General features: G+C 45.0%; 1 protein-coding gene across 2 annotated transcripts; it reads right to left on the minus strand.

Moving 5' to 3' along the window:
* Positions 1-5,014: 5,014 nt before the first annotated feature.
* On the minus strand, positions 5,015-18,690 carry LOC119225380 (calcium-binding protein 7). Of its 2 annotated transcripts, none has more exons than XM_037483193.2 (6): positions 18,198-18,678; positions 17,855-17,993; positions 8,449-8,592; positions 8,253-8,365; positions 7,025-7,175; positions 5,015-5,945 (listed from the first exon to the last, which is right to left on the minus strand). In XM_037483193.2, exons 2-6 carry the CDS (start codon positions 17,961-17,963, stop codon positions 5,815-5,817), a joined length of 648 nt encoding a protein of 215 aa, XP_037339090.1. In that variant the 5' UTR covers positions 17,964-17,993; positions 18,198-18,678; the 3' UTR covers positions 5,015-5,814. The 2 variants fall into 2 exon arrangements, with proteins under 2 accessions (XP_037339090.1, XP_062418511.1); XM_062562527.1 differs by lacking the exon at positions 5,015-5,945 and adding an exon at positions 6,624-6,716 and having other exon boundaries at positions 18,198-18,690.
* Positions 18,691-19,219: the final 529 nt, after the last annotated feature.

Below are 19,219 nucleotides of genomic sequence, written 5' to 3' on the forward strand. Positions count from 1 at the left end.
CCTGCCTCGAAAAAAAACACATTGGGCGATAAAATTCAAATCTCATTTTAAAAAACGCATCTCACAGCCAGCAGCTCTCAGTAGAAAATGTGACATCACACTGGCAGGCTGGGAATAGTGAAACCTGATGGTTGTACATTTTCAATTTGCGTTTGATTACCTGGGTGAGGGTTCACTCCTCCCCGGTAGTTTTAAATGGCCACTCACCATGCGGTTCAGATTAATATTTTATCGAGGGAGCAAATGCATTGAATAAGCCGAGTCGGTGACGCCGCTTTGGGTCTGTTACATTCAGCGATGGAGGTTTATGAACCGAGCCGTTTGCATCTCCGCGTGGCACACTGGGGACGCTGCGTAAAGGTTCACCTGAAAGCATTAAATGTTAATAATCGTTGCCTTTTTTCAGAGAATTTGGCATTAATTTGTTACATGCATGATTTCAAAATAGCAAAACTCTTCCTAAGGGTTGGTTAAGTTTACATTTGAAAAGCCGGTTTTATTCATTCGGTCATTTCTACGTAACAAATTCTAGACTAACACAATGCCCTCCGAGGTATCTGTACATCTAACCATGGCCAGTTTGGATGAAGGAAAACCCAAAGCGTATCATATCGTCAGGGTCAAATTGACATAATGATAATAAGTGCATGTACAGTGCAGAAGGGAAAGCAGGGACTTGTTATCAGTACAATTTTAGGGTTGGTCAGAAGCCGCCTTTCTATTGCAAAATAAGTATTTTCCAGCACCCATAGAAGTTGTAAACTATTATAACAAACAAACTGTCTCCGCTGAATCCTTTTTGCTTGGCGTAGGAGTTATTAACACTTATTGAGTGGGGGGACCAGCCCATTCTGAACCACAGCCAATAGGCCTAGAATAATACAAGGGAAAAGGCTTATTATAGACATTGTGGAGTTTTAGCTAAGGTGGAGATACGGATTGTGACTCTGAATTTGAAAGGACAATTAAAACAATGTTTTCAGATGGAATTTGTGTAAAGCACAGAGAAACTAAAGTAAAGGCCCGAAATAACTTAATATTCAAATATTTAAATTATTAGAAGTTTTTCTAAAACCCATTTAAACAACTCTACCCCTGCTGAAATCTGAGAATGAAATAATGAGCCATCCACTTGGTCGGATCCCTGGTTTCAGCTCCGCAGGCCAAACACGCTTTTCAGTAATGGAAGAGAAATGCCTCCAGTTTTCTGGCGTTTTCTGTGAGAATCAGTTCTTTTTCTAATCATCGCGTGGCCTGACGCGTCTCTGCTTGCATCTGGTGCTGCAAAGTGCCCTGATGCAGACTGTGTGCATTCGTATCATGGTCCGAGCCTGTAAGCGCCGATCTGCTTTGCACAAACATTCTGCATCATCAGCTGCTTTTGAACATTCAGTGATTTCCCGCATGAAAATGTGGGAAAACGTTTTTTTGCGGATTCGCAGATACCCAGGCACTCGAACTTGTTCCATTGCACAAATGGGTCTGAGCATCACTAGTAGAGAAGCACACTGGCTAAGCTAATGATAATATACTAAAGCCCCAGTGCTGGTTTGATATGAAGAGGAAAACACTTTGTTGTTTTGACTGTAGATTAAGGAAGCTTCTACAAACGGGTTGCGGAGCTCGCGGGAATAAATGTTTGGCTTCCTCTTCTGAAGCAGCATCAAGAAAATATTACACGGAAGCCTTATCTCGCCGTCCCTCGGGAACGCCGTGAGGTCATTATTGTAAACTGTGGTGTAAACTGGAAGGAAAAAGGGGGGAATCTGGGATCAAAACTGACTGATGATGATTTTGCCTCATCTGGCCCCATGCGGAAAACTCTTCTACTGCTACGCTTCACGTGTTTGAGGAGCGATTTTCATCTTCTGAACCGACATCGGGCCGGTGTGACGAGTCGCCGGACGTTGGCGGCTGAGTATTTTTCTCTTTTCTTTTTTTTTTTGTGTCTCCAAAAAGGTTTCTACGCAGCGCACCAAAAAAAAAGAAGAATGTCATTTGATTACCAGTGTTCACCTTGAGGCATTCAGTAACTGATTTAATGCTGAGACGAAATGAATGAAACACTTTTCCTATTTCCTTTTGCCTGTAGGAACGACAAAACCGTTATTCATTCTGGAAAGGGCTTGTGCTGCCATTTGAAAACCTGGAAAGAAATATGGCACAAAAGGACACACAAAATAATCTTCATGATGGTAGTAACATGCGCACAAAGTGCTCTCTAGACCTGTGTTTCAATTGTCCTTGCAGCCGAAAACTATTTCATTCCCGAATCTATTCCTGACATAAGGTTCTTGCTGTAATATATTCATTTATGTATGACTTCCCTAGAGGGGACGGGATAATGCAGTCGTATCTTTTTCCGCTTTTTCTATTTTAGGCGTCAATAACATGCAACATCAATTGTCGTTCTGTTGTCTGATTTCACAGGAATGTTGTACTCTCTCAAACAATGTGCAGATTTGACACTTGAGAGATTTTAATGGTGTTCGTGACAAAGATGGAATGAAAAAAGAATTACTATGCAAATATGCTGCAGTCGAATTGTGCTGTTTATGGCCCTCTCGTTCTGTTGTTGTCATCATTTTTTTATTGTAGCCAATATAGGCTACAATAGGTTAGGCTACAATAGGCTAATATAGGTTTAAGTGTAAATTACCGTCCCGATCTAGATGTGTTTTATCAAAAGACAATAATGAAATTGCATTATGCAGCAACCTGCTAGACACATGGAGGCATTAACAGCTTCATCTACAAACTCATTTGCGGGGCTTTTTTTTTGTCTCGCACTAACTGGCCATCACAGGCCACCGTAGCTGAAGGGAAAAGTACCCGTGTAGGTTTGTTGGTGATTACTGAATGTACCTTTTGCAATGCGCGATAACTGTACATATAAAGCCTGCATTTCCTCTATTAAATGGGGGCTGCAAACAGTCTTTTAGACAGCGAGAACAGAATGGCCTGAATAGCTGGTCAACGTAGGTGATACAAGAGACTATTCTGTTGCGATAAATGGACCAGAAGGGGCCCCAAACCCCTCTGCTAAGCCAAACGGGTTTCCTTAAAATGAAAATAAAGCAATCCACGGAGTCAGCTGACCTTGAAACATCCATCACGGATTTCAATCTGGAGCGTCAGCCTGTCAATCGATGAAGCCAAACTCACCCTCAGCCTTTCACGAAGTCGTCTCGACAAATGGACGACTGTTTCTCAGACACGTAATGGTTATTTTATTTGTGTGAATCACCATTCCACAGACATCGTGTTGAGTGGATGAACACGTATCACAGTCAATAAACATTTTTGCAGGATTCAAACACAAGTATCAAAGTACAATACAATGGAAATAGAACATTCAGGAGACTATCCACATGTTTTGTCTTCATCGGTAAAAATAAATTGGCTTGTACATTTTGCTCTGGTGATAAATCATAGTAATATGATTGGTGTATTATACTAAAGATCATTTCATTCCCCATGAAATGCTCCCTCGTATAATAGTTCAGGACGGTATTATTCAGTCATTACTCGATTCCTTCATGTCCCTATCACAAAAATAGACATCTATGGTAAAGTCCCTTTTCAAAATGCAACAGGAAGTGGATGGACAATCATGGCGGTGAGTTGCCGTTGTGCGCTGCAGCACGTGTTAAAGTGCAAAAATGGAAACCGTTGATAAATGGGCTTTTTTGTTTTGAGTGCGTTCCCCAAAGAGCTGACACTTTTGATGAATTGCCGGATAATCGTCGTCCCACTCTGGCTCCGGGCGAAGGTCTCATTTTGTTGTCACTGGAAGGTTCCACAGATATTCATACAATGTGAAGTCTTTACATCTCTATATTGCGGTCTCTTGTTTCGAAGGGCGTTTATCTCTATCTTTTTTATGTTCCAATAAACAAACAGACAGACAAACAAACTTTTTTACCTGGTTTTAGGCATCAAGTATCTTTACAGATGAAGGTCTATTGATCCGATCGGGAGTACAATTGACCATCATCCCCCCCCCTCTCGAAGCTTTGGTTGATTTCTATGTACAGTGCACATGGATAATGACTCGGACGCATGCACGACTCTACTTCATCAAATTCAGGCAGTGCTTCACGGAGAGTGATGTTTTATTGCAACGGTTTGCACCATTTGGCCCGAGCTCAACGCACTGGGAAGCTTCTGGAGAACACGTCCCTCACTCATCTGTCCGGACAAGGGGACCATTTCGCTCAATGTCTCAGTTGTATTGCAAAAAAAACCTCAATGTGAAAAGGCAATTAGAAACCTTTTTAACCTCAACAGTTTACAGGTCCATCGTTGTTTTTTTTCTTCAGGATTCATGTCCGTCCAAAGCATTGGGAGACATCTATTTTACACACATTTATTGCTCTATAGCAACGCATCCAGACAAAGGAAAAACGAGGCAAGACAAACATCTTGAAGGGGGTTGCTCCTGGGTGGCTCCTGGGTGGCTCTCGGGTTACTCCTAGGTTGCTCCTGGGTTGCTCCTGGGTTGCTCCTGGGTTGCTCTCGGGTTGCTCTTGGGTTGCTCCTGGGTGGCTCCTGGGTGGCTCTCGGGTTGCTCCTAGGTTGCTCCTGGGTTGCTCCTGGGTTGCTCCTGGGTTGCTCTCGGGTTGCTCTTGGGTTGCTCCTGGGTGGCTCTCGGGTGGCTCTCGGGTTGCTCCTGGGTTGCTCCTGGGTTGCTCTTGGGTTGCTCCTGGGTGGCTCTCGGGTTGCTCCTGGGTTGCTCCTGGGTTGCTCCTGGGTGGCTCTCGGGTGGCTCTCGGGTGGCTCTCGGGTTGCTCCAGGGTTGCTCCTGGGTTGCTCCTGGGTTGCTCCTGGGTGGCTCTCGGGTTGCTCTTGGGTTGCTCCTGGGTTGCTCCTGGGTGGCTCTCGGGTGGCTCTCGGGTTGCTCCTGGGTTGCTCCTGGGTTGCTCCTGGGTGGCTCTCGGGTTGCTCCTGGGTTACTCCTGGGTTGCAGTCGGTGGTCGTCAGGCGCCCGGCCGAGGCAAAGGGTCCAAAGATTAGCTACCCAGGAAATCTTTTTTGAAATTTTCTTTTTTACGATCATACACTAAAGCAGCCCTTGTTTTTCATGCAGTCGTATGCGTTGCTTCTGTTGTAATTGCCGATTCCACGATACCGAACCCACAGTTGCTCACAGTTGTCATTGAGGAATTGAAAACACCTGTTACACAGTCACAATGATTCATACATTGAGAAGAACTTTTCACAAACGTGTCAAGACGACTAAATCCATGCATTTCATGCATAGATGACGGTCATTCTCTGAAGGCCCGCCAAGACCCGCAGTGGAGCGAGAGAGAGAGAGAGAGAGAGAGAGAGTGTGTGTATACTGCATGTCCAGCCAGCCACCGATCCGTGGGGAACACAACAACTGTCGAACCCGCTTCACCTAAGCGCCCCCCCCAGCCCCCACAGCTCTGTGCGCTTCCAGGCCTCGCACCCTACTACAAAGCCCACCAGCCTCTGGCTCCTTCCTGCTGTGGTTTCTGATGAACTGGCCGGGTACACACAACTGGACAGTCACTTCTCACTTCTCTGCATCGCTTTCCACCGCACTGAATGCGACGCGGCTCCGATGCACATGGCGGATGGACACTGAACGTCGTATTACGGAGAGTGATATGTATGTTTAGTCAAGTTCCTGCACGTGTGGAGTCCCGCGACTCTGTCACGCCGGAGTCTCTGGTTGTATTCTTTGTTCATTTGTTGATCTTTTGTTGTCGTTGTTTTGTGTACTTTGATATCTGTCATTCTTTTCCACCTGTCGGGTGGCGGTCGAGGCCGGAGGTACCGCCGCTCCTATTTCATGCCGCTCCGCAGCACCTGATTGGCTGCGATGAGCATGACGCTGATGATGAAAGCGATGGCGAAGGCGCATATCAGGCTCTTGCGGACGCATGTTTGCTTGACATGCTGCGTCGGGCTGGAAGCTGTTTGGGAAGTGGGGGGGAGGGGGGGGGGTAGAAGAGAAAAAGCATTACCTGAAGGTCTGTTTATTCAGGTGTCATTTTATGATTGAAAGATACAGGATTGAAAAGCTCATCACAAGGCTCTGACAATTACGCTAACACAATTATGATGGAGGAATGGTGCCAAAAAAAAAATGGTTTCCACACCTGTGTGCTGCGTTAATGCATCTAGATTTAAATGATGATTGCAGTTTTGGAATCACAAACAGATGCGTTGGCACCTGGCTAGCATTTTAAAGGATGCTCGCGTTGCCTTCTGATATGTATATACATATATATATGTATGTATGTATATATATCCTCTTTTATTGTCCGAGATGTTAAAGAAAAGCTTTTGTTTTTGATTCTTCTGTATTTTTTTTAAGGCTTAGGGGTCATTTTTTTAATGGAAATCGGTGAAAAAGGTTGGTTATGGTTCCATCAATTATTAAACCTACAGAATTAGGTTTTTCTACAACTGTTATGACTTAAAAACTTTAATTTATTAGGATATTTACAGAATATATTTGTTTAAAAGCATTATCATCTTTAGCAACTCTCCATCACCCTGCAATCAGCAGTGACACAGTGAAGTGATTTCAACAAACACATGCCTCCAATCCGCATCCATCATTTTAAGAAAAAGAAAGAGATTTAAGTGGATCGGTGGAGAGGAGGAGATTTTGAGGAGGAGTGGTGATTACACAGTTTGGCCAGATCCTAGAAGGTTGTCCTCTTGCCGGTGAAGGCGGTCTGCAAAAGTCAAAAGGTTGCGTCCCGTCACTGCACACAGCGCTGAGTGCTTCTTAATTAAAGGTCTGTATACACATTCAAATTCTACAGGAAAACACCCACAAAGCGCGAGGATCAAGTTAACAGCCCTTGACTGTGACCGAAGCCAAGATAAAAATGACATTTTGAAAAGTTCAAGAGAGGCGTATCTTAGCTTCCGGGGTGAAGAGGCCTCCAACCTAACTGTAATGTCTCCGGCTTAATTCCAACTTGACATTTTATAGCATCACGTCCGCAGAAGCCCTGTGAGGGTGTGAGTTCTTCCTTACTGTCTATGTCCACCTGGCATTCCCCGGGATTCTCTATGTGGTTCTCCTCCGTCATGATGATGTTCTCGATGTCTTTCATGGAAAGGTGATCGCAGAAGGTGTCGTAGAGGAGCCTCTTCAGCTCTTCCACCGTTAACTTCTGCATGTCACACTGGAGGTGGACACACATGACTGAACATTAACTGGGACACAGGCTGGTGGACACGACATCGACCGACACAATACAGCATGTAGGCACACGTACACACAACACAGAAAAAAGGGTGTGAAAAATAACAGCTCAAATAAAACAGCGCGTGGAACAAGGCTTGTATGCAGTTTATATTTTTAGAAGATATGACAAATAAACAGAAAGTAGGAAGAGTCGTTTTAAAGATCAGGTTGAGTTAAAATGTAGATGTTAAAATACGGATGACTCTGAGGCGGTTTGGCTTCAAGAATAAAAAAGAAGAAATTATTTTAAAGAGTGGAGAAATACCCCCCTCCCCCCTCCAAAAAAAAACTACCAGTAAGTCCTGCATTTAAAACTTCACATGAATAAACGGAGTTGTGCTATCGACAAAGCGTATGCACGATATCCAAAGTGCACTATTCGGGTACTACTTCATAATGTTTAATTTGATTCCTCCTTTAATATCAACCGGTTAATTGTAGTTAAGAAGGTAGCTTACATTAACAGCAATAGATTCTGGTAAGTTTCTGTTAAGTAAATATCATTTTATATAAAACAATTCAGTAATAAATAACATTTTGCCTCAAAGCTTAATTAACTATTTAAGTTAACTTGAGTGACTAATGGCACTCAGTTACACAACACCACTGGCGCTATGTAAAAGTAGAAATCAACAAAAAAGAATTAATGAATGACTGAGACCAAAACGTACAATAAAATCCAGTCAATATGTCGATCTGGGCTCTGTGGCTCATCTACGTTACTTAGCTCGATCCACGCTCTCCCATCATCTGTTCCTCTACCCGGAGCCTGACTTCCTGACAGCCGCTCGCCCGCCGCTACGCCGCAACTACCACCCCATTAATGTCGTCCCGCTGTCAAAGTGTCACAAGGTGTCTGTATTTTTACATGAAAATTGAGTTTATCGTCCCATTAGAGGCCCAGTAAACGGCAGCAATTAGAAGCGTTTCTGCCTTAAAGTGGCTCTGCGCTACAGACGCCGTCTCATCGTCTGGCTGAAAAAGGCGGGAAAATGAGCGGCTGAATAACGAGCACCTTCCAAAAAACGGAGTCAAAGTCAGTGCCGTTGAACTTATCCGGCAACCCAGCTGCCGTCAGCTTTGGGCCCAGAAGAGTGACAAACTCCTCAAAGTCCACCTGGCCGTCGCCTGAAAAAGAGAGAGAGAGAGAGGGACAGTTTATTGCGGCTCCTTGGGCAGATACAGAGCAGAGCGGGTTGGTTGGGCCTCACCGTCCATGTCCAGCCTCTGGATGATGACTTCCAGCTCCACCTCGTTGGGCATGTAGCCCAGGGAGCGCATGGCCATCCCCAGCTCCTGCTTTGAGATGAACCCGTTCCCATCGCGGTCGAAGACTTTAAAGGCCTCGCGGATCTCTGCAAAAAAACCACACACACACACTGAGTAGCTGAGCAGGGTGTGAAAGTGGGAAATGTTCCACGCACCAAAGACACATTTGTTATGCCACATCAATGCTTGAGTCATAGTTACATGAGGGTTGGCAGCTCAGGGGAGCAAATTCCACCAGTAAAAAAAAACGACAAAGCAAGAACTCTTTGTCTTGTTTTGGCTAATAACAGAGCACTTATTCACTATAAATGAATAGCCTTACTTTGTAAAAAATCTAAAATGTGCCAAAAATATTCTTGCAAGAATCTGCATTGCCTATTTCTACATGTGTTTTTTGTAGAAAGGAAGACAAATGAAAGTTGTATAATCCCAAACGATTACTGACTCAAATTGTTCAAATCAAAAATGAAAGCATACTAACATATGCGGCTGATTTTAAATAAGAAAACAACATTTTGTGTGGATGGTGAACACTAAGTAATAATAATACAAAAGCCGTGGGTCTCTCTGGCTTTTGTATACAGATGGATGGATTACTGAAATGTACCTGGCCCAAAATACCAGTGACCCACCTTCACCCACAGAATGTGAAACTTACCAGAGACCACAAAGGGGAAACAAAAATAACAAAAGGAATCCAACGAACGTGGATCGGCTGCAAAGAGACTACAAAGGGACAAGAAAAAAAAAACACAAAGCAGCTACAAATAGTCAAATAAGACTCAAAGAGAGGCGCCTCGGCGACAGAAACTCAAACCGTAGCTGAACAAAATCCATCAAAGACAATTACCGTCCACACAGTTTTAACTCCTGCCAACACATGGCCACGATCACAACGGGAGGGCTTCCAGCAATTAATTCCTCGTTTCAGCCACACTGAGCTCTTCCCCTCGCGCCCTCCGCTTGTTTACTCTTGGCGGCGGACTGAATTCCTTCCTTTTTAAATGCAGTGACATCTACAACTGGCAATTTTAAGACTCGCCACATCTCCGTGTCCGAGCAGGAGATGGATCTTCAGGCGCGCAGACGACGCGCAGATCTCTCGAATCCGTTGGAAATCAGAAGCCTTAAAATATGTCGTTACACAGCAAAATCCTTAGAGGTCTTGAAATCACACTACAAAAAAGATTCAACTCTCACAGAGTCAATTGTACAAAAGAGCTGGAGTTTTTTAATGATCCAGAGTCAAGATCCGATTCATTTACAACTCTTAGTAGAGTTAAATGAACTCTTTGATAGGATTGAAATGTAACTGTACACTGTCACACTTCTTGGTATCAGGCTTAACTCCATGTAATATGGCGCATGGATTGGTGAGGGGTGTGCCACGAACCACAGGGTTGTTGGTTCCAACCCTGGCTTACCCATGTTTGAGCAATACACCTGACCCTGAATTGCTCCCTGGGCTAAAATGTAAACTCCATGTGTTTAAAATGCAACATAAGTTGCTTTTGATAAAAGCATCAGCTAAATGACGTCTTATTCAACACTGAGCAGATTTATTTTGACACTTATTCCGAGTTAAATTGAGTGTTGATTTAACACTGACAAGATTGGGACAAAATAAACACCAGCTTAGAGTTAAAATTGAATCTCACAGAGTCAATTTAACTCTCTACCTATGCTTGAGAATTGTTAAATTTCAACTATATAAGACTTAAAATTAACAGTTTTAAAATGACAACACTTTAAAAAGTGTTACATTGACAGTGTGGAGTGTAAAAGTGTTCAAATGAACTCCGATAGTGTTAATTTGAGTTTGTCCATTTTGCTGTGTAGATAGATCTTCCCTGTATGATAAGGATCAGGGAAAGAGGTTATTTTAAGTCTGGTTTGTTGTACTCAAGCACAGAATTAAAACCGTGCCACGGGGACCTTAATTAAAAAAGACGTTTCCCAACAGAACGTCTCAGGTTGAGTCATCGGGAGCCTCCAGCTGGATGAGATTCTAGTGTTTGCCTCAGTATCCATCCGAGGGTTCCGCTCCATCTGTTTGCTTTAGAAAGAGGGGTTTTCCAAGGAGGAAAAAAAAAAAAAAAAAAAGAGACAGACAAACACGCTGGTGCCACAAAGGAGGCAAAAAAAAACGTTGAACTTTGTGCCAACGCAGTTTCAGTAAATTCTCCGTCTCTCCCCTGAAAGCTTTATTTATTGATCGAGGGCCGGGCTGAAGTAAAAACATCCTGACTAGTGAGCGGTTTATACTTCACAGAAAGAGTTGGTATTGTGTGGAGGGGAAATCCGGGTACAATTTGTTGAAGGGGGGGGGGGATCATTGTGCACTCTGTCTAAGAGCATTTACACAACGCTTTAGCGCTGAATCAGCGCGGAATATTCTGAATGCATCATCGGGCGCAGAGAGAAATGGATCCGTAAGGCTGGAATATATGTGGACCCATTTTAAATATATTAAGCAAAAGCACTTCATGTCGGGAAAAACCGAGTATTACAAGAACGGACTGACAAATCTCCGATGCAAAAGCACTCCAATTAATCAGGAGAGGCTGACTCATCATCCTTTGACCACCTGCCACCCGGATAGGAGACCATCCCTTTGAGAGGTTATCCGCCTAAAAAGTTCTCGGAAAGGCAACCGTATTCTCCCGTTTTCAATTTCCTGGGTGAACCCAGAAATGGATGCACACAAATACACACACAGCCCCACGCTGACACGCTGGTGCAATTTACAAACTGCCCATGCGGCCAAAATCCAAACGTTGTTCGAGTTAACTGAGCAGCTCTGATATCGGCTTGAATGAGTCTGTCCTTTGGCAGCATTTCACCACCAGTTAGTTATGCAGCTTTGAAATAAATTAATCTTAATACTGAGCACGAATAATTTTAAAAAAAGACAGTTAAGATGTTGTTTTTTCAGTTTTCCTCAAATTGTTAAGTAACGCAGATGAATTCAGCCAATCAAAACTCTTTTGGAGAAAGTTATGAATCAAAACACAAGCGGTTGGTTTGAACATATCTGACCGAGCAATTGATGAAAGAATGGAATGGAAAGTATTGTTGTTTAAATCATATGTCAAACTTTTTCAATTGTATATTTTCTTCTTCATTGAAAAATTACATCGAACTTCACTCAGATTTTACTTTAATGGTGCAGTTTATTTTTAACGAGATGCTGCTTTCGCATCTTCAACTCTTGCACGCGGCGTTTGTTCTGATGCGGGGGGAGGAGGTGCTTGTGGGCCCTCCTTCAAAGATTTTTTGGTTTAAAAAAAGGGCGAAATGAACTCTCCTGTAACTCACAGAATTGATTGCATCACATGGGAAACGTTCACTTGGATTTTCGAGGCATGCCTGGAGCAAAGCTTTGCCCCTTATCGGCGAAAACCTCTTTATGTAAGACCTTATCAGTGTGAGAAAAACACCGTGTGTGTGTGTGTGCGTGTGAACCTGAGGCAACTACTTTTAAACACCCATAGCAACCTTAATCCTCCTTTTAGCTCGATACTGGCCGACTTTTGCACCCGGAAGATTTTGAATATTACCATTACAGGCTTCTAACAAGGCTCGTCTGTGTCTTAAGGAAAAGCTCATCTCTGGTTTTAATAGAAACCTTCCTCCAAAGCGCTTAAACCTCGCAGGTGCAACGCTGCCACAAAAAAAGCTGACCTGCTTTATCCTCAATCCCCGGAGACGACTTGATAAACCCCACTCGACCCCGAATGGTGGAAGTCGGTGGAAGGCCAGGAAACTCTTTCTCGTCTCTGTGGCTCATTTCCATCTTTCCTCTGTTTGCCTTTACTCTTTCTCCCTCGCTGTTATGCCTTTTCAAAGCCGCAGGTTCTCCTCATCCCGGGCCGATAGCGTGCCGGGGAGGGGGAGAGGGGGGGGGCGCTACCCGCGAGGCCCGAAAAGGCGCGTCGTGCAAAGCACCCCGAACTAAGCGAAAGCCTCCGCTCTGCGTTTCAGCTCGTCCCAACTCTCCCTTGTCAGGTCCCACTGCTTTACTGGTGTTTCCTCTGCTCGGGTTTGCTTATTGTCTGGTGCACTTTGCAGTGTTGTTCATCAAAGCGGAGGAAATATTAGCAACGGGAGAAAGTATACCTCACCTTTCCATTTCTCACCGCGGTGGATTTCACCGGTAATAAAGCCTGCTGGATCCACTCCACCGCGGCAATCAATCAAAGTGGGAATAAATGACTTAACTGTAACAAGCCCGACAGCCGTAATCACAGCACTTCATGACACCCTCCGCCACTCCGCCGCACATGTTATCCATCAACGGCCTATTGGCAGAGGTAGCATATCGTGCCGGATTACAGTAACTGATGGACTGAGAATCTAAAAGAGAAACTACGTGAGTGGGTGTCTGTTGAAATCCCAATGGATGATATGAAACTCCCTCTTCAACCTTTGAGCAGATTTTTCTGTTACAAATATAGAAATAACACATTTTTACTGGTGTTTTACTGTAAATGAAAAAAAAATGTATTTTCTTTCCAGCCGAGCAGTGGATGAGATGATATCGGGAGCTGCTAATTAGCTTAGCTTATTAGCTACAAAGACGAGAAAGCGGGAGTAACAGCATGCCCGCCTCTGTCTAACTGCAACTAAATCTGCAATGCATTGATTAACGGTACAGCGTGTAAAGACAAAGGTTTTAAGGAGGATTATGGTTTCCTGGCCCGGGCAGCGTCTCTCGCTGGAATCCTCTCCGGTTGCCGGGCAACTTCTCGGGAAGCCTCGAAACAGCCCAGCGCACTAAAGCTGTGAATTATCATTTCAAAAAGAAGCCTTCTCGACCAGTATGAAAATATGCTGGAAGACAGACACCCACCCTGTGAACCAGCGTAATGTGCCATCAATCTTTCCATTCAACTCTCCTCCAGCGCGAGACAAATTCTCGAAATGAAACCCTTCTGGTTTGAAAGTTCTTCTCTTTTTTTTTTTTTCTTCTCCAAACCGAGAGCTGAAGGAAGTAGCACAAGCTCATGCCGTCTGGTACGTGTCTGATTGCTGGTTCCTTGGCTTTGCTCCGGGTTGTCAGAGTCGAGGGAAGGTCTGGTGCCTCCTCTCAGGCTGGAGGGACCACTTCGCCCCGATGACTGAAGGTAACGGAAGGTCATTCCTCCGTCTCCAGTGTCGAACTAATCCAATTAACAAACTTTCAACACGGGTGAAGTTGAAGCTCTGCTTATTCGTCCTTTAGAATCGGACCAAGAGCAGAGAGTCACTGTTGGCTCTGGAGGGATCACGTGGTCACAGACTGGAGACTATAGAAGGCCGAGCTGCCGCAATGCTAATTTCACCACGAATATCCGCTGCAAAGTGCAAAGATCACATTTACGCGACGTAATGAAGAAACATCGCCTTTCAGTGGGTTTGTTCCCACAGTATCATTATTTATAGATGAAGGTCGAGGTGTTGATATCGTAACAAACTGCACACTGGAAGCAGTCCGCAAAACCACACTTTAAAAAAAGAAGAAAATATCCGTTTCTCACAAGAGCACAGATAGACCAAGAGTCCATTCATCCCCACAAGAAACGACCCCTTTATCAGCGTCTGTGTCGTCCTTCTCCTTCGAAGCAGGGGACCCGACCCGAGAGAGACATTCAAAGCTTGGAGATTCGGATCAAACGACAGGTAAAGCGGGAAGAAAACGCACCGAGTGAAATTTATCATTTCTCATTCAGCGCAGTGCTTCAACGGGGTGTCCTCGCTGCAGCTGATCTGTAATGTCCAAAAATGTCATCTTTTTTTTATCTGATGACAATTAAGGAAAGCCTCTGAGACTTTTCAGCCACCGCCTCAAAACAAAGTAGTTATTCACACATGCATCTTACACATAAAACAACAACACCGAGTCAAGTTCTGACAATGACCTCTGAATATTTTGCAGACTTTAGTGGTTGGTCTTTGGTAAACAAACAACTCTGGATCATTTGCACAGTCCACACTAGTGGAAATATCAAAAATCATGTTTTTAAAAAACGGTCGCAGTTGACCCTTTGGAAGCTCACCCCCACAACGCCCACTGATTCTGCACCAGCAATACCTTACGTGCATAATTGCAGCCTTGCCAAGAAGATGCCGGGCGTCTTTAAATATCATTCATTTGTATTCATGTGAGTGTTTCCAAAGGAATGGAAGTCAACCCTCCACCTCGGAGGGGGGGGGGGGGAAGTGGGATGAGTCAATGTTCCTGTGTGCGGTAGCTGCTGTAGGAGTGGAGCAGAAACGCGGAGAGAGACGGCCTCGCGGGCAGCGTGTTTTTTTTCCAAAGTCTAATTCTAACAAACCGATCTCCGCCTTAAAGCGGCGTCAGCATTGGATCCTTTAACCCAATCGCGAACCCAACGGGTGTCGGCTCTGGAGAAGAGGGAAGCCCCCTTCTCCTAACATGGAACGTGTGGGGGCCTCACATGTTAAACGAACCGGTGAAGACGGATGGACTCCAGGAACAGGGAGCGTCGCGATATGAACCAATAAAATGCGCGCGATCACGACCGCGTGGGAAAGATTCTGATTCTGATCCCGTCTTTGTGTCTCCGGGAGACTTGTGGTGCTTGTTTTACAAGAAGCTACAAACACTTTAAGCACAGCCCGGGGACTGAAGCCCATTCCAACGGCGGTGTGGAAAAGGCTTCCCACTTAATTCCACCTGCAGTGATATTCAAACAGAGCTGTTTGCGTGTCTGTGCGTGTGTGTGTGTGTGTGTGTGTGTGTGTGTGTGTGTGTGTTTTAGTGGTGGAGGAGGTCCAAACCATATCAAGCAGCGGTAATATGACCAACAGTCCTTTTTATTTTTTTCCCGTCCCTCTTGCGTAGGAGGGGAAATGGAGAATGCAGAGGCCAATATTGAAGGTTCAATTTATGCTCGCATTGTCACACACACACACACACACACACACACACACACACACACACTTTGGACCTGACACAAATACACGCACAGGCTTACAGAGCATCTCAAAAGTAGCATTTGGTTCCAATTACAGCTTTGACAGCCATCTCGGCTGCAGAGCATGGTGCCACTGGTCCAATCCCCCCGGGGTGTCCAGCCCAGTAATTGAAAATTGGGTCCGTGGCTGTGCGTGCCGGTGGGTTTTTGAGCCCGCTGTCCCGATGCATGAATCGCACACAGCTATCCATTAATGGGCCATTTGGTTTCCACCTGACGGCCAGGCGGATGAATGTGACACAAGCGGGTCAATTCCCATCCGTGCTCTCGACAGATGCCAGCGCTGATGAGACAACAGACTGACGCTTAAGATTGAACAAATGATGTTCTGATTTGAAAAGTATTTACCTTGAATGTATCTTCAATATTCCTAATGGTTCTGGCTCTTAGAGATCCCACTGGTGGTATATGTGCAAAATTGCTCTGATTTTTCTTTCCGTCTCTTTTTCTGAACTTAAATGAAAAGAATTAAAGAGATAATTCTTTCACATTTCTTAACCATTTGGTAAATGCGGTACAAAAGTAAACATTATACATTCATAGGAAAGTTATTTGGGATTATAGAGGACTGTCAACATCACGAAGCATATAAAATCCAATGTATTCAACCATTTTAGAGCTGATTAGTATTTTTTGGGGAACTTGGTAAATAATAGAAGAAATAAATACGTACAACAAAGAGGTGAAAGTATCATTGAACGTGACATTTGTGTGGAGTAAAAATGCATCATGACGTCATCTGATCTTTTGTAACACTCCATCCTCCATCTTCACGATAAACGTGAAGGCAGGATTCCTCCCAGAAGGCTTCTAAAATATATGTCAGAAACCATCGACGTAAAGTATCCAAAATCACTTTCCATAGCTATTATTCAACAACCCAGTTAGCCCTGTTTCATTAGCTTTGTTCCCATCTCCTGCTATCTGGGGGGGGGGGAGAAGGCTAGGACCCGCAGCTACACGCTTGACGACGGCAACAACATTCAATCTTAAATCTTAAAAAAAACGGCCTCTTCCGCAACCCGTACGCCACAGCGACTGCAGCAAGGCCGCCTGAGCGGATTCGACCAAGTGAAGTCGGAGCGAAGCAGCGTTTGTTTATTGCACCCGAGGATGACTGCAAATTACAGTGGGAGGGTGAGGAGGAAACCGAGATCCCTCAATCTCAACAACTAAAAGTGTCTCTTCAAGTTAGTCAAAGAATTACCGATGTATGAGACTATCCATCCTTGTATATTCCATCCAGGCAAAGTCTCTGTACGCTGATTAGGACGGTGGGCCTGGCATGGAGAGCGTTTTTTTTGGCACTGACACGATGACACTTGACTCTTTTCATCACGGGCTCAGTTCGATGGCCGTCAAAGAAAGAACAAAAAAAAGGCACAGAAAAAAAAATGGGGAAGGCACAATGGCACCTTGAAGCAGCCCGGTTATTTCTGCTGCTTCTGTCTTTTGTCCGGTGCTTTGTTCTCAAACAGGTGTCACGTAACAGATACTGTTCACCTTTTCGGGAGCTAAAAAGCCTATTTACATTTGGCCTCTTCTGCTCAATGAGTTAAATTCTGATCAACCTTTGCACTTAATCTCCCTACCAATTGTAAGGCAGACAAAGGAGTGTGTAAATCCCTGGTTGAAGTTACAGTTTAATTTCTGCACCAGCATCCACTGATGGTTTCCCACAAGGCCCGGCGTGCCTGTAATGCACTAAAATGAGAATCTATTCAGAAATGCAGCACTCTGGCAGACATGTGATCTCGCTACGAAATGCGTACCGTACGGTCGAATCCGATGTGGTTTCCACATTGTTTCCCTAACAACGTTTTCTTATTATTATTACGGTGACAGAGACGCGGGTCGCGGCGATCCAATCACTGTGCGGGGAGGGGGGGGATGTCACAGAAGACGTGGCAATAATACAAGAACTTTCTCTCGCTCCGGGACTCGAACATTGTGTCCGCTGGAGGACAATGTGCGGATGTTGCAGCTTCACATTACAAGCATTATTATTCTCAGGATACTGAGAAGAAGAGAAAACAAGTCTGCTGAGAATGGTTGCTTTTTGGATGGGGATTATTTAGGCAGACAGGTGCCACCACAGCGCTGTAAAAGGTCACAAATTCTATAAAAATGGAAAAGAGACCATTTTTTCAACAACAAAAATCAACCTTATATTGAAGCAGTAAATATCTCTTGTCCACGTCTCTCTCTCTCTCTCTCTCTCTCTCTATCTCTCTCTCTCTGGATCTCACGGCGCTGTCCAAGGTTCTGAACGGTGGCAGCCGAGCACGACCGCAGACACCGGCACTGCACGGGCTTTTGTCGTGAATACAAAACAAAAAAACAAAAAAACGAGCGGGTCACATCTCACCTTCAACTTCGTCTTCGGGCAGGTTCACCGGGGCGCTGTAGGAGAGGATGTCCGGGATGGTGCAGATGCCCCGGTACATCAGCGTGGAGGTCACTGGGTGCATCGGCATGACTGCAACCTTTGGTTGCCACCTGCGTTCCTAGTCATACAGAAACGTCTATGAAGAGAGGTTCCCAACTTCCCCGAACGGCCGCCGATGGCACGGGAAAGCGAGCCCATGGATGTGGGTACAGGGGTGAGGTGGGAGGGAGGGAGAGAGGGAGGGGTGGGGGGAGATGCCGCAGCTTGTCCGCTGAAACCTTGCTTTTGGTCAATTGATTGAGGATCTCAAATGATGTCTTACCTCGCTGTAGTTGTGTGGGTTTTTTTTTTTTTCCTCCTGCAAAATGTCCTGACACGAAATCACCAGATTAAATAACACATCACCACCAACCAAGACAAGCTCCACATCTGCAGGTTAGATACCGACTAATCGGTACGCTTGTTTTGTAGCTCGTCGATGCATTTGGTTGGTTATGAGTTTTTCAGTCCCAGCGTCTGTTTGCTGCGAGCAGCCTCACGCATCCACTTGTTGGATACGCGCGCTCACTTCGACGCACTCCGTCCCCGCCGCCCGCCCGCACATAATCCACGCAAAAGAGATTCGAAGACTGAAGAAACCGTGTCTAAAGGTGTCTCTAGGAAAGCGTGAGGAGAGGTGCCCGGTGCGCGCGTGTCCGTCACTTCAAAGACAGACCATCGCCCGCTCGCCATCCAGCTCCTCCATCCTCGGGTGGGGGAATGAAGGAGTGCTTCAGTGGAGAGAAGCTCCGCTATTTAGACAGTCTTCCTCCCCCCCCCCCCCCCCCCCCGTCACTCACGCACATACGTCTGCACATATGGGTGTAGGCGACACAAAAACGCACACCCCCTTTTTCAAAACCTGCCCTCCGGTTTTTCCTCTCCTTTCTCTTCCATAACTCTCACGTTTCCAGTTAGTCACTGGAAGCTCCAGGTGATCTACTGTGAAACTCAGTTCAACGCCACTTGCTCGGATCACAGTCCATGAAGCTGCAGGCGCTGCAAGTTTTGCTGTGACGCAAAACTGCGTCTTCCTGCTGATTTAGAATGAGATGAGACATGCTGTGTGGGAGAGAAAAAAGAAAAGAAAGTCTGCCTTGCTCTCTCACATCATCTCCAGTCGCTTTACAAAAGGACCCTTTCAAATGAACTGTTATGTGTACATTTCAAATGATGGTACATGTCGAATGGAACCACTTGAAATTTTGATAACCATGAGCTGGGTTTTTTTTTCACTTTCCCTGAAATCTTTTTTAAAGAAGTCTATAAGTCAAGGGGGTTATTTATTTTCATGCATTATTTCAT

The sequence above is a fragment of the Pungitius pungitius genome, chromosome 5, assembly GCF_949316345.1.
Source record: "Pungitius pungitius chromosome 5, fPunPun2.1, whole genome shotgun sequence".
NCBI classification, from domain to species: Eukaryota; Metazoa; Chordata; class Actinopteri; order Perciformes; family Gasterosteidae; genus Pungitius; species Pungitius pungitius.

Coding starts and splice junctions, on each gene's coding strand:
- LOC119225380 (XM_037483193.2), bottom strand. CDS start 17,963: ATGCCGATGCACCCAGTGACCTCCACGCTGATGTACCGGGGCATCTGC. Junction 8,593..17,854: donor GCCCGAAGACGAAGTTGAAG/GTGAGATGTGAC, acceptor GTTTTTTTGCAG/AGATCCGCGAGGCCTTTAAA. Junction 7,176..8,252: donor TTGACTCCGTTTTTTGGAAG/GTGCTCGTTATT, acceptor GTCCACCTCCAG/TGTGACATGCAGAAGTTAAC.